At 48.6% G+C, this 12779-nt stretch overlaps 1 protein-coding gene across 8 annotated transcripts in view; it reads right to left on the reverse strand.

The window, feature by feature from the left end:
• Ttll11 (tubulin tyrosine ligase like 11) overlaps positions 1–12382 on the reverse strand; it is a 224679-nt gene extending 212297 nt beyond the window's left edge. For 3 of the 8 annotated variants that reach the window (XR_009593829.1, XR_009593828.1, XM_060390046.1), the window contains exon 1: positions 11754–12378. Coding sequence is in view for 4 of the 8 variants with exons in the window: in XM_060390046.1 (XP_060246029.1) it covers positions 11754–12170 (417 nt within the window). In the remaining 4 variants the exon portion in view is untranslated. Of the gene's footprint in view, positions 1–11753 lie in introns of all 8 variants that reach the window. The other 5 variants (XM_060390048.1, XM_060390047.1, XR_009593830.1 and 2 more) reach the window with 4 other exon arrangements.
• Between the last annotated feature and the right edge of the window lie 397 nt (positions 12383–12779).

The following is a 12779-nucleotide window of genomic DNA, read 5'->3' on the forward strand; positions in this document are numbered from 1 at the left end:
GAATCAATAGAATTAACATAGTAAAAATGGCCAGCTTACCAAAAGCAATCTACAGATTCAATGCAATTCCCATCAAAATTCCAACCCATTTTTTTTTTACAGACCAGGAAAGAACAATTCTAAACTTCATATGGAAAAATAAAAAACCCAGGAAGCTAAAACAATCCTATACAATAAAAACTTTTGGAGGTATCACTATCCCTGACTTCAAGCTCTACTACAGAGCAATAGTAATAAAAACTGCATGGTATTGGGATAAAAACAGGCTGATCAATAGAATTAAATGGAAGATCCAGAAATAAACCCACACACCCACAGACACTTGATTTTTGGCAAAGAAGGCTGGATGTCTGCATGTAGAAGAATGCAAATAGATCCATATTTATTACCCTGCACAAAAGTCAAGTCAAAGACTCAACATAAAATCAGATACACTAAGTCTAATAGAAGAGAGAGTGTGAGATGGCCTTGAAACTCCTTGGTACAGGAGACAATTTCCTGAACAGAACACCAACAGCTCAGGCACTAAGATCAACAATCAATAAATGGGACATCATGAAACTGAAAAGCTACTGCAAGGCACAGCCATTGTCAATAGGACAAAATGGCAGCCTATAGAATGGGAAAAGATCTCCACTAACCCTACACCTGGAAAAGGGCTAATATCCAAAATATATAAAGAACTTAAGAAATTAAACACCAACAAACCAAATAACCCAATTTTAAAAATGGGGTACAGAACTAAACAGAATTCTCAACAGAGGAATCTCTAATGGCTGAGAAGCACTTAAAGAAATGTTCAACATCCTAAGCCATCAGGGAAACACAAATCATAACAACTCTGAGACAGAATGGCTAGGATCAAAAACTCAACTGGCAGCACATGCTGGCAGGGATGTGGAGAAAGGGGAACATTCCTCCATTGCTGGTGGGAATGCAAAACTTGTACAACCCACACACCTACAGATTGATTGGGAATCCAGATTGATTGATTGGAAATCAATCTGGCAGTCTCTCAAAAAATTGGAAATAGCTCTACCTCAAGACCCAGCTATACCACTCCTGGGCATATACCCAAAAGATGCTCCACCATACCACAAGGACACTTGCTCAGCTATGTTCATAGCAGCTTTATTCATAACGGTAACAAACTGGGAACAACCTAGATGGTCCTCAACCTAAGAATGGATAAAGAAAATGTAGTACATTTACACAATGAGAAACTACTTAGGATGGAACTAGAAAAGATCATCCTGAATGAGGTAACCCAGACCCAGAAAGACGCACAAGGTGTATGTACCATTTATAAGTGAATATTAGTCATAAAAGTACAGGATAACTATGCTTCAATCCACAGACCCAAAGAAGCTAAGTAACATTGAGGGCCCAAGGGAGGTTGCTTGAATCTCACTCAGATGGGGAAATAAAATAGAAGTCTGAAGTAGATGGAGGGAGGGAACTAGTAGAAGAGGGGATAGGGAGGGTACTGGGAGTGGGGATCAGGTGTGGGGAGAGAAGGGGGAATGGGGAGGAGGGAGGACCAGAAGAGAGAATGGAAATTGTAGGGGGGCATCTCTGGGACAGCAGAGGCTCCTAGGAGTCTATAGGTGAGACTCCTAGGAGCAGAAGGAATGGAGCCAGAAGTGGCCACCTCCTGTCACCCAGTGAGACTTCCAGTAGAGGGAGGGGACGCCAACCCTCCATCTAACCTTCCACCCAAAATTTGTCCTGCCTACAAGTAAGTGCAGGGATTAAAGATGGAGTAGAGATTGAGGGAATGACCAACCAATGATTGGCCCAATTTGAGTCCCACCCCATGGGAGAGAGCCAACCTGACACTATTAATGATACTCTGCTATGCTTGCACACAAATACAACTGTCTTCAGAGAGGCTTTATCCAGCAACTGATGGAAACAGATGTAGAGACCCACAGCCAAACAATAGGCAGAGCTCCTGGAGTCTTTTGGAAGAGTAGGGGGAAGGACTGAGGGAGACAGAGGGGTCAAGGACACCACAAGAAAACCTACAGTGTAAAGACTGAACCACCAACCAAAGAGTATGCATGGTCTGGACCTAGACTCCCTACACATATGTAGTAGATGTCATCATCTTGGTCATCATGTGGGTCTCCTAACAATTGGAGTGGGGCTGCCTCTGACTCTGTTGTCTGCCTTTGGATCCCTTTCCCCTAGCAAGGTTGCCTTGTCTGGCCTCAGTGGGAAAGGATATGTTTAGTCCTGCTGCAACTTGATGTGCCAGGGTACATCAACACCCATGGGGTGTTTCCCCTTCCGAGAAGCGGGGACGAGAGGAGGTGGGTGTGAGGTAGGACTGGGTGGAGAAGAGAGTGGGGGCTGCGATCAGTCTGTAAAGTGACTAAATAAACAGAACTAATAATAATAGAAGAAGAAGAGGAAGAGGAGGTGATGGAGAGATGGACCAGTAATTAAGCGCACATTCTGATCGATCCAGCAGTGTACCAGAGTCTGTTTCCAACACCCACATTAGACATCTCACAGTCACCTCCAATTCCAGGGGACCCAACATCCTCTTCTAGCATCAGTGGGCACTGCATTTCCATGCACAAACCCACACCCAAATAAATACACATAATTAAAAAGGATAACAATAACCTAGCCAACTCCCCAGGGCTACTGAGGTGACAGATCTTAGAAGAGAACCTATTGCCACCAGTGTAGCTAGCATGATTCTTAAATCATGTTTACCCTTACACTCATAGATAAGTGTCACTCCTCATCAAAGAGGCTTCTCTTTGCAGAAAATGGAGACCATTACAGAAAACCACAATCGGTCATCACACAGAGATCAGCAGGCCAGAGATCACACAGTCTCAATGGATACACCCACATCACAGCTTCTGCACCGAAGGCTCAGGAAATACAGAGGGGAACAAAAAGACAGGACCAGGAAGTATGCTGTGACACTGTGCCTCCTGGAAATGACATGGAAGCTGCATTCATGATACCACAACACAATGACAAACATCAGTAGACATACTAAGACAGAAGAGGGAAATCTCACAGGGCCTCACCCCTACACAAAGAATTACAGACAACTGATGACTGCTGAGAGAGAAAGAATTTAGCATCTCTTGGGGATGAACCCCTAAATGGCTAACCAATTCAAAGTAGTCAGCCCGGGAATCATATGCACACAAGCAATAAAAGTGACAGTAGGTTACAGTTGTGCGTTTATGCATATATATAATCAGAGAGAGGCCATCTATTTGAAAGGGCATGGGGAGGAGACATAAAGGAAGTTAGAGGGTTGGAAGGAGGAGGAGGGGACATGGGAGGGGTTGGAGACAGGAAAAAAAAGGAGGTAAGAGATGTCATTTCCTTAATTCTTTGTATTTAAATTCAAAACAAAACTAAGTTCTTTTTAAAATTAAAAAGAGCATCATGATTCTAATTTTAAGCGATGTAAAATTACATGAATGTCAATTTTTCTTTTTTGAAACAGGGTGTCTCTGTGTAGCCTTGACTGTCCTGGACTCACTTTGTAGACCAGGCTGACCTCAAACACACATAGATCTTCCTGCTCTGCCCCCCCAAGGCCAGCTAGCATGTTAAATTTTCTAGCACAAAGTTTTACAAGAATAAAAAATCGAAAGTGTAACTTCCAGGCTAGTACAGCAAGAAAATGGTGAGAGAAAAATAACAAAAGATAGGAAATCCACAATTACAGAGAGTAATATTAGCATAACTTCAATAAATAATGATATCAGACACAAACTAAAGCCATAAAATTTATATAATGCAATTCCCAACAAATCAAATGTCATGTATGAAATATTACATTCAATAAATAAAGAATATACATTTTTCTTGAGCATTCATGGAATATTTATAAAAGTTGATGTCTTCATTACTTTTTCTGTTGAATATGAAGAACTGGCTTTCAAATGCAAAGCTCTGCCCAGGACAGACAGTGCATCATGGGGGACAATCACCCACCCTCCCCAGCCTCCTCAAGGATGATGGGGTTTTTCAGACGACAGAAGCAGTGGGGAGAAGGGCCCAGAAATGCCTGCTAGGTCTCATTTTCAAACATTACTAGGTGGTGGTTCACAAGGCCAGGGAAGCATACACACACACACACACACACACACACACACACACACACTCTTAGCTGAGGACACAAGGCCAGAGGAGGACTCAGAGATGCTCCTTTGACCCAGCAAGACAGAAACACAGCCAATGTTCTCTCCAGCCCTCCAACCCATGGCCTTTGTTGTAGGGTCTCGTGAAGCAGTCACAAGGAAAAGGGAAGCCCTAAATGAATTAAAGGAACAGCAGGCTTATGTATCTGTTCACATCACCAACATTTGTGATAAAGTGTGTTTCAGATGTCAGAAATTCATTAGAGAGAAGCTAAGCTCACCCTCGTGTGTTCAAAGTACCAGGTACTTGAGGCCCGTGTGACTATCTTCACAACTGTGCTCATTTTTAGAGAGGAGGAGCCTCTTGGGAAAGGGGAAGCAGATTGTTTGGGCCTCAGAGCCATGTGACAGAGGCAACATTCAAATCCATGTCTATGTTTTTAACAGATTCCTTGTGAGGTCTGAAAGGAGGGAGCAGAGAAACCAGGAAATGCAGGCTTCATCCAGTGCCTGTAGTACCATGGCTGCTCTCCCCGGGGAAGCCACCTACTTGTTTGTGAACCCAAAGACAAGGGACAGATGCTGCATAGATGCTACAGTAAGTTTCCTCTGGTGACTGATGTGACCTACAAAGCCTGAGAGCCACGTTCAGTCCAGAATGGAGTCTTTAAAAGCCGGATTCTAAGGGAATGCGTGGAACTTCAAAAGCACAATTGATGCCAGGAGTGGTGGCTTATGCTTCTAATCCCAGCCCTGAAAGGCTTGTGAAAGGAGAATTCCAAACTGAAGGCCAGCTTGAGAGCACCGTTATAGCTCCCCAGAATATGACTAATTAAAAACAAAACCAACACTACCTACAAACACGTCACCCCACACTAAATCATCCGCTGGACCTTGACCCAAAATGTAACTGTTGGTCCTTCCACAGCCTCTAAGCCTCCTGTGAGGCTGAGGGTGAAGTTCAGAGACAGAGCAACACACATACACACATGCACACACACACACATGCACACACATGCACGAACACGTGAACACATTGAATACACACACAGACACACGATCCAGGGCTCTCTCCCCAGGGCTGCAAACAGCCACCACCACCAAATCTGCTATCTGTCACATCCCTGGAGCCCAAACAGAGCGTGTACGTGCGGGTCACAAATACCTGTGAAACAACGGATGGTCATATGTGCTTGGGATAAGCTTAATTAGCAGACTGACATTTTTTTCCCTCTAGTTGATGAAACAGATCATAGAACCAGCACAAATGCAGACCCATGTCTTCACTGTCACATAGAAGGAAAAGAACGCTAACTGAAAACCAGCCATGTGCCCAGCTGTGGACCACAGCGATGCGCACACCTTCCTTCACGCCTCTCAGACACCCTCTCCGGGCAAGTGTCCTCACAGCTAAGGAGCCGAGGCCCGGGGAGTCTATAGAGTCCACACTCCAAGCAGCTCTAATGGCAAGTATTTTAACCCTCAGCCACCTGCTCCTTCCCCTTAGAGGAGACAGTTGAAAGAGGGCAATTATTTCCACAATAGGCTCTTCTTCAGGAATAGATATCAAAGGGAAAGAAAACGTATGGGTGGATTTTTGCACTCATCATCAGCTGACAGAAAACCAGGACCCAGAAAACTGCTGGCAAAAATGAATTAACAATGCACAACATGTATCCTGTACCCATGAAGCGGCCTCAGAAAACACCACACCTGCTTTTTAAAAAAATTAATCTGCAGTAGTTACAGACCCTGGACGTGACCCCTGGAATTTACCGTCTTGAAGGGGCTGTTTAAGAAGTTAGTCTGGATGCCGAAGCTATTACGCGTATTGTTCAAATACCAGCAGCAGTGAATTGTGATTTTTATGTGATGACAAGTTTAACTAGCGAAGGGGAAATTCTGGCGGATTATACGTTAAAATAACATGTCTGCTGAAGGAGAACATTTGATGGAGTGGGGTATAAACTGTTCTCAAGTACAATGCTCTTTTCAAAACTACGACATAAATTGCACTATCATTGAAACTGGAAAGGGGAGGGGGAGGGCAAGGCACCCTGGTTTTCATTTCTTACTCTGCCTTTTTCCAGAAGGACTCAGAGATGCAAATTGTTATAACATTCCACAGCGGGAAGAGAGGGGGGAGGGGGCCATCAGATAGCCCGGGGATGGGGATTGCCTCTGTGCCTTGGTGAGACAGGACTTGGAAGGAGTGGGCGCTGTCTGCCTGGCAGGGTGCACTTCAGCATGTTTTCTTCTAAGTGCTGCTTGTAATGTTGCTCTCCTGGCTCTGAGTGACTCCGCTGTCCTTGGAGAGTTACAGGTTGGATGGGGGAACGGGAGGGATAGGAGGTGGAGAATTGTAAAACACCCACAAGAGGAGCTTTGGAATGCTGCTGCTACTTAACCTGACTCTCTCTAGTGTAGATGCTGGGCCTGCCTCTCTTCCAGCGTTATCTGGGGAGAATGATGGTGAGGCAACAGCCTAACTCATTGCAGGATGCCTTGTAGCAAGGGAAGAGTTAAAAAAAGATAGTTCAGGATCGGAAACTAGGTGACAAACTCTAGCCCTGTGTGGCTCTGTCACTTGTCACCTTGGACTAGGCCTGTACCAACCTCCCTCCAACCGTGGTTTCTCTTGTCTAAACTGGAGATGATGACACCCTCTGCCTGAGGTTAGTGTGAGAAGAAATAAAAAAACCCACAGGAAATGTTGTATCTGCTATTTTCTAAATGCTTTACAATTATAGTCATTTATTTATTTTTGATTACTTTGTGTATATGAGTGTTTTGCCCACATGCATGTCTGTATACCACATATGTGCCTGGAGTGGAGGCCAGAAGAGGGCGCCAGACCTGCTGGAACCAAAATTGCGGTTGTGAACCATCATGGATGCTCGGAACTGAACCCAGGTATTCGGAAAAACAGTCAGTTCTAGTCATTGTTGAGCTAGCTCTCCAACCCCCATTGTTCTCTCTCTCTCTGTCTGTGTGTATGTGTGTGTGTGCATGTGGACATGCCAGAGTGTTTGTGTGGAGACACAGAGGTCAATAGTCTGTTTTTATCTTCCACTATGTGGGTTGTAGGAATCAAACTCCAGGTCATTAGGCCTGGAGACAAGCGCTTCTACCCACTCTACTGAGCCATTACGCTAGCCCCTCAATCCATTCTTTTTTTTTTTTTTTTTTTTTTTTTTTTTTACTATTTTTATGTGTATGGGTGTTTTGCCTGCATGTCTATCTGTGCGCCGTGGTCATACGGTGCTGACAGGGGCCAGAAGAGGGCATCACATCTACTAGCACTGGAGTTACAGTTATTTGCCTCCATGTGGGTGTTGGGAATTGAACCTAGGTCCTCTGGAAGAACAGCCAGTGCTCTAAACTGCTGAGCAATCTCCCCAGCTCCCCAACACACTCTAAATAAGCACTAAGCACTTGGTACCATACCCAGCACATATACCTAATAAATAGTACCTTACACAGTACGAGTGTTAAGGCAGTGGTGTGCATGTGCTGAAGAGAGGCCGGTACCTTCCAAGATCTCCTGGAGTGTCTGAGACAGAGTTCGCTCCCGGGACAAGGTCTAGGCAATCCATTGCCAACAAATGTCCTACTATCCAATCCCTCAGAGCCCCTGTTCATGTTAAGGGGTGTCCGTGGCATCAAGGCAACCGTTCATCCACAGCTGATATCCCCAAGGAAGGTAGCTGACACGATCAACATCTATTCCTTGTGGTGTCTTTTCTCCAAGGTAGAAGAGACAATGCAGGAGACAAGTGAAAAAGCAAACAAGCCAGGCATGTAGGAGATGGGAAGAGAATTTTCTATGGAGTCTCCAAATGTGAGCCAGGAACCATCTGGCTTCATCAGTGGTGGTTTTGGACTCCTGACTCTGCCAGCCTGGAATAACTTTATTCATACCTACAAGTTTTCAGACCATCTGTGGATTTGCTCTTGCAGAAAAAAAAAAAAAATTAACACCTGCTATGGACACAGGTGAATTAGATCTGCCCAGAACCGGGTGACTGAAAACTTAACCATTAAGGTTAGCATGAGGGAAGGTGGGCAAAGGAAGCTGCGTCTACATAAAGCCACAAGCTGCAGGGCAGTGCAGACAGGAATGCATGCTTCCTGGCATGGTCTGCAGCTGTCTGTCTGGGCTGGTCCTTCCTGTATCTGAAAAACCAAGACTCTCTGCCTTGTCCCCACTGTGTGAAATTTCCTTTGCCCACTCAGATTCCAGACAGAACTGTGTCCATCTGTTTGCCGCTCTGTGCCTCTTCCGTGAGAGCTCTTGCCCAACAAGGAGCCTATTCCATTCCTACCCACTGCTGCGGTCTGCAGGTGAGCAGAGAGCTGACGCCTGGACGCAGGTGGAATGTCTGATTCAAATGCTAGCTCTGCCTCTAACTCACTAGAGGACCCTATGTCAGTTAGCCTCTGTGTACTTCAGTCTTCCCATCTGTCAAATGCACTCACTGTAGCGTGTGGTCAGGAGGTGTGAACACTCGTCTGGCGTAGAGTAAGAGCTGGCTAAGGGTTTATTATTGTGGGCATCACTGTGGGTTTTAGATACAGGTGAAACGAAAAAAGAGAACCAAAAAGAGAAGGGGAAGTGTGTACCCAGCAGCTGAGCACATGTCTGGATTCATGGACTAGCTCAAGGCCCCCTGTGACCATGATGAGAAGGTTCTTACTACACACCTGGAGAGCGAGGGAGCATTCGCACTGACTGGCAGTCATGGCCTTCTTTCATTTATTTGTTTTCTTTTTTGAGACAAGTTCTTGCTATGTAGCTCAGGCTTGCCTTGAGCTTGTACTTCTCCTGCCTTGGCCTCCAAAGTCTTGGGATCAGGGGCGGTTGCCACCACTCTTGGCCAGGACCGATATTTCTTTCCTGGGCTAACCCACTCAGCTCCACCCAAGTCAGCCGGTGGGAGCTCCCACACTCTACAGCAGCACAGCTAACCATTCAGGGGACTGCTGCACAGTCACCCCCACCCACCCCAAGGAGAGGTTCTCCTCAAGCTAGAGAGGATCCTGTCCCAACACTGCCCCCTCCCATAAGCGATGGGAAACTGAGCCGACTGAGGTTGTGTGTTTGCACTGTTAGTACCCAGTTCATCTATGTTACTTGTCATACATTTGATTCTGCTTTAGATGCTAAGAATACAACTATCATCGGATAAAGTCAGAAGGATAGGCAGGGTTCTGGAGGCTGTGTTTCAAACCCCACATCTTAGTGTGCCAACAGCATATGTGTTGTGCTAGCAACATCCCCCACTTATTTGATGAGTATCTCTTGAGCAGGACCACCGGGGGCAAAAGTCAAATACCACCATGCCCTTAGGAAGGGTGACAGTGAGCAAGTCAGTAAGTCACAGTAAGGGCTTTTTGTTGGGAGTGAACTATGTTCAAATATGCTAGAATGAGCATCTTTACCTCCATGTCAACATGTTTTCCAAGTGACAGAGGCATGCCTGGGCTGGGAAGGACAGTCAAGGTGGGGCCCTGGAAGCTGCCTGCTCTTCTGGGCTCGCTGGTACAAGGCTTTAGCATGGCCATTCTGTAGTGATAGTGGTAGGCTAGGAGCCTCAGTCTCTCTCCCTGTCCTCACTGTTCAGATGAGCAAAGGGAGGCCTGAAGAATTCCACAGTAGTCCAGCTGATGGACTGAAGACTCTTAGGCTTCTGCAATGGCCCGCAAGGTTCCCTCTCAAGAATGGGCCCAAGTCCCTTCACACAGTCTGACCCTGGCTTACTTGTACTGCCTTACCCCTCACCCTTCCCTCTCCCACTCTGTGATCCAGCTGGACAGTGCTACTAGAAAGCACTGAGCGCACTCTGCTCGGCCCATGATGCTCCCTCTACCAGGGAACCAAAGTCCACACCGCTAAATCACTTTGGTCGACACTCAAGACTCGTTTGGGCTTCGCTTCCCCCAGGAAGGTGTACTAGAGTTGTCCTCGTCTGCCTCCCACAGCACACAGAAACACTCATCACATACCGTGTTCATGCATCCAACAAATGTTTATTGAGCAGCTTCCATCTGCCAGACAGCTTTGAGTATAGCAGTTTCAAAACAAAATGCCTGCCCGTGAAGAGCTTACATTCTGGTGAGCGAAACAGACGATAGGTAAATACAACACAATGGCAGGTAGGGGTTCATGCCATGAAGCTAACGGCAGCAAGGGCTGGAGACCTCTCTCAGGATGTGTCATATGATCAGAGGTCTCAAGAGGAAACAGAGAAAGCCATGCAAGTAGCTAGCTAGGAGAGGGGTATTTAATGCAGCAGCAGCAGCAGCAGCAGCAGCAGCAGCAGCAGCAGCAGCAGCAGCAATGGTCCTGTCAATACTGGGACTACTCATTGTGTTTCATCCCCTACTGAACACTTAAGTGCACATCTTGAGTATAATTCCCAGGCCCAGCACAGAGCTTGGTATCAACACAGTAGAAATTTACAAAATAAGCGAACGAACCTGTGCTGGGTTGGCTGAGCAACATCAAGCCTGCTTCCTGTCCCTTCTCTGGGCTAAGCTGAGCACAGGCCCTAGCTGGCTAGCCTGCTGAGTTCTTAGCCAGTTTCTACCCCCAGACTCTTTTTCACTAAGACAAGTTTAAGTTTACCTTTCTGGCCCTCCCGTCTTTGGACATGAGACTTGATCTACAATTTAGGCACTGTAGAACTGAGAGTCTTCCCAATCCTACCCATTTCCAGGGGGTCAAAGTCAAGACTGAGGGGACTCTGATACCTGAGATTTTGAGGAGCTAGCCATCCCCCCCCCAACACACACCTGATTCTTGGTTTTCCTCCAAACCAAACTCTTCCTCTGGGACATCAACATTTTGACCAGAGCGGACCTTCCTGTGGTCATCTCCCCAGTTTCCAACTTCATTAAAGCACTTTTTATCTACCACAGCCTCAGCACAAGGCTCGGCACCTATAATCGTTAGACCACTCCCAAAAGCTCGCCAATAGCTTCTACGCTATGAATAAAGTCAGACGGCTTTGCTCCACACTCTAAAAAGGACTACAACAAATTCAAGCGCGAATGATTCATCCCCTCACTCATGCTTTCATCCTCCACTTGCTGTCATCTGCTACATCCCCTGAATCACACAGCCGTGTCTGCGGTGGTGGCGGTGGCGGTGGCGGTGGCGGTGGCGGTGTGTGGAGGAAGGAAGCGTGATAAGAGATCCTCACTTACTGAACACTTGTGCGATCATTAGGCAGTAAGCCTCCCTGATAGTAACGAACCGGCTTCACTTCACAGAGGTTAACCGGCCAAAGAAGAAAAGCAGCTTGCTCAAGGTTGCACAGCTAAGGAGCAGAGTGTAGCGAGGCGCTGTCGAGCACAAGCGTGGCCCAAGAGCAGCACTAAAGTTTACTAAACTTCAAGTATAACTTAAAGGAAGAAAATCAAAGGTGGGTTCCTGGCTCTGGGGGCCGGGGAAGAAGAAGTCAATGATATCAAAAGGAATCTACAGCTTGAAGAGGTCATGGCTACAGACGCCAGGAGCCGTAGGGGAGCAGGGCAGGGACGGGCTGAGCTGACCTGGGAAGTGGCTCCGGGGCCAGGCCTGGAAGGACGACCCCCCTGCGCCCACGCGGCGGGCCCGGGCCTCACCTCCTTCCACCGGAGCTGGCGAAGGCTGATCTTGAGCGCGTCCAGGGAGGTGCGGGCCTTGGAGCTGTCCACGGTGACCGGCCGCAGCGGGCCCGAGTTCCGCCGGTAGCCCCGGCCGGAGCCCCGCGCCCGGGCCTTGGCGAGCTGGCAGAAGAACTGCGCCGCCGGCGTCGACGGGGCCAGGGGCAGCGCGGGCGGCAGGCGTCGGGACACTCGCACGTCGCCCTCCTCGGTGGCGCGGGGCCGCGCCCGGGACGGGGCCAGGGCCTTGGGCTGCTCGTCCCGCGCCGAGCGCTCGGGCTCCCCGGCCGCGCCCGCGCCCGCCTGCTCGCCCGCCGCTCGCGCCTCCGCCGCCGCCGCCGCCCCGGCCGCCTCCCACTCGGCCGCCGGCTCCCGCACGGGGCTGCCGCGCCGCATGGCGCTCGGGGCCGGTGCCGGTGCCACAGTCACCGCCGCCGCCGCCGCCGCCGCTCCGCCGTCCCGGCCCGCGACCAAACCGCCGCCGCCGCCGCCGCCGCCGCCGCCGCTCCGCGCTCCCCGCCCGAGCCCGTTGCCATGATCACTCAGGCTCTAGTCGACAGGGACGAGTCACCGCCTCGGGACGGGGCCCCGCAAGGGACAATCACCCTCCGGGGCCCGGCGACCTCACAAGTGAGCGCGCCCACGTGACCGAGCTTGTCACAGAGGTGGCGGCGGCCATCTTGGAAGAGGGCAGCCGAGGCCCTGACAACCGCGGAAGCCGCCAAGTTTCTGAGCTCTTGGGGCCTGGCAAGGCGTGGCTCGTAGTGAGCTTGAGGGCAAAAGGTGCTGCGGTCTTGTCCCGTTCCGGAGCCTGGAAGAAGAAGGACTTGGGAGGAACGACATCTTCCTCAAACCCCAGACTCAGTTTCCCCAGCCCTAATCCCCACTTGGGTAACTCCAGACCCATAACCATCCACTTTTTTGTTGCCTCAGACTGAGAGACGGGAGATCACCTTTGTCGGTGTTTATAGTATGTCCCACAGAACGGAGAAACTCTTCAGATTC

This window comes from Meriones unguiculatus, chromosome 8 (assembly GCF_030254825.1).
Source record: "Meriones unguiculatus strain TT.TT164.6M chromosome 8, Bangor_MerUng_6.1, whole genome shotgun sequence".
Classification (NCBI taxonomy): Eukaryota; Metazoa; Chordata; class Mammalia; order Rodentia; family Muridae; genus Meriones; species Meriones unguiculatus.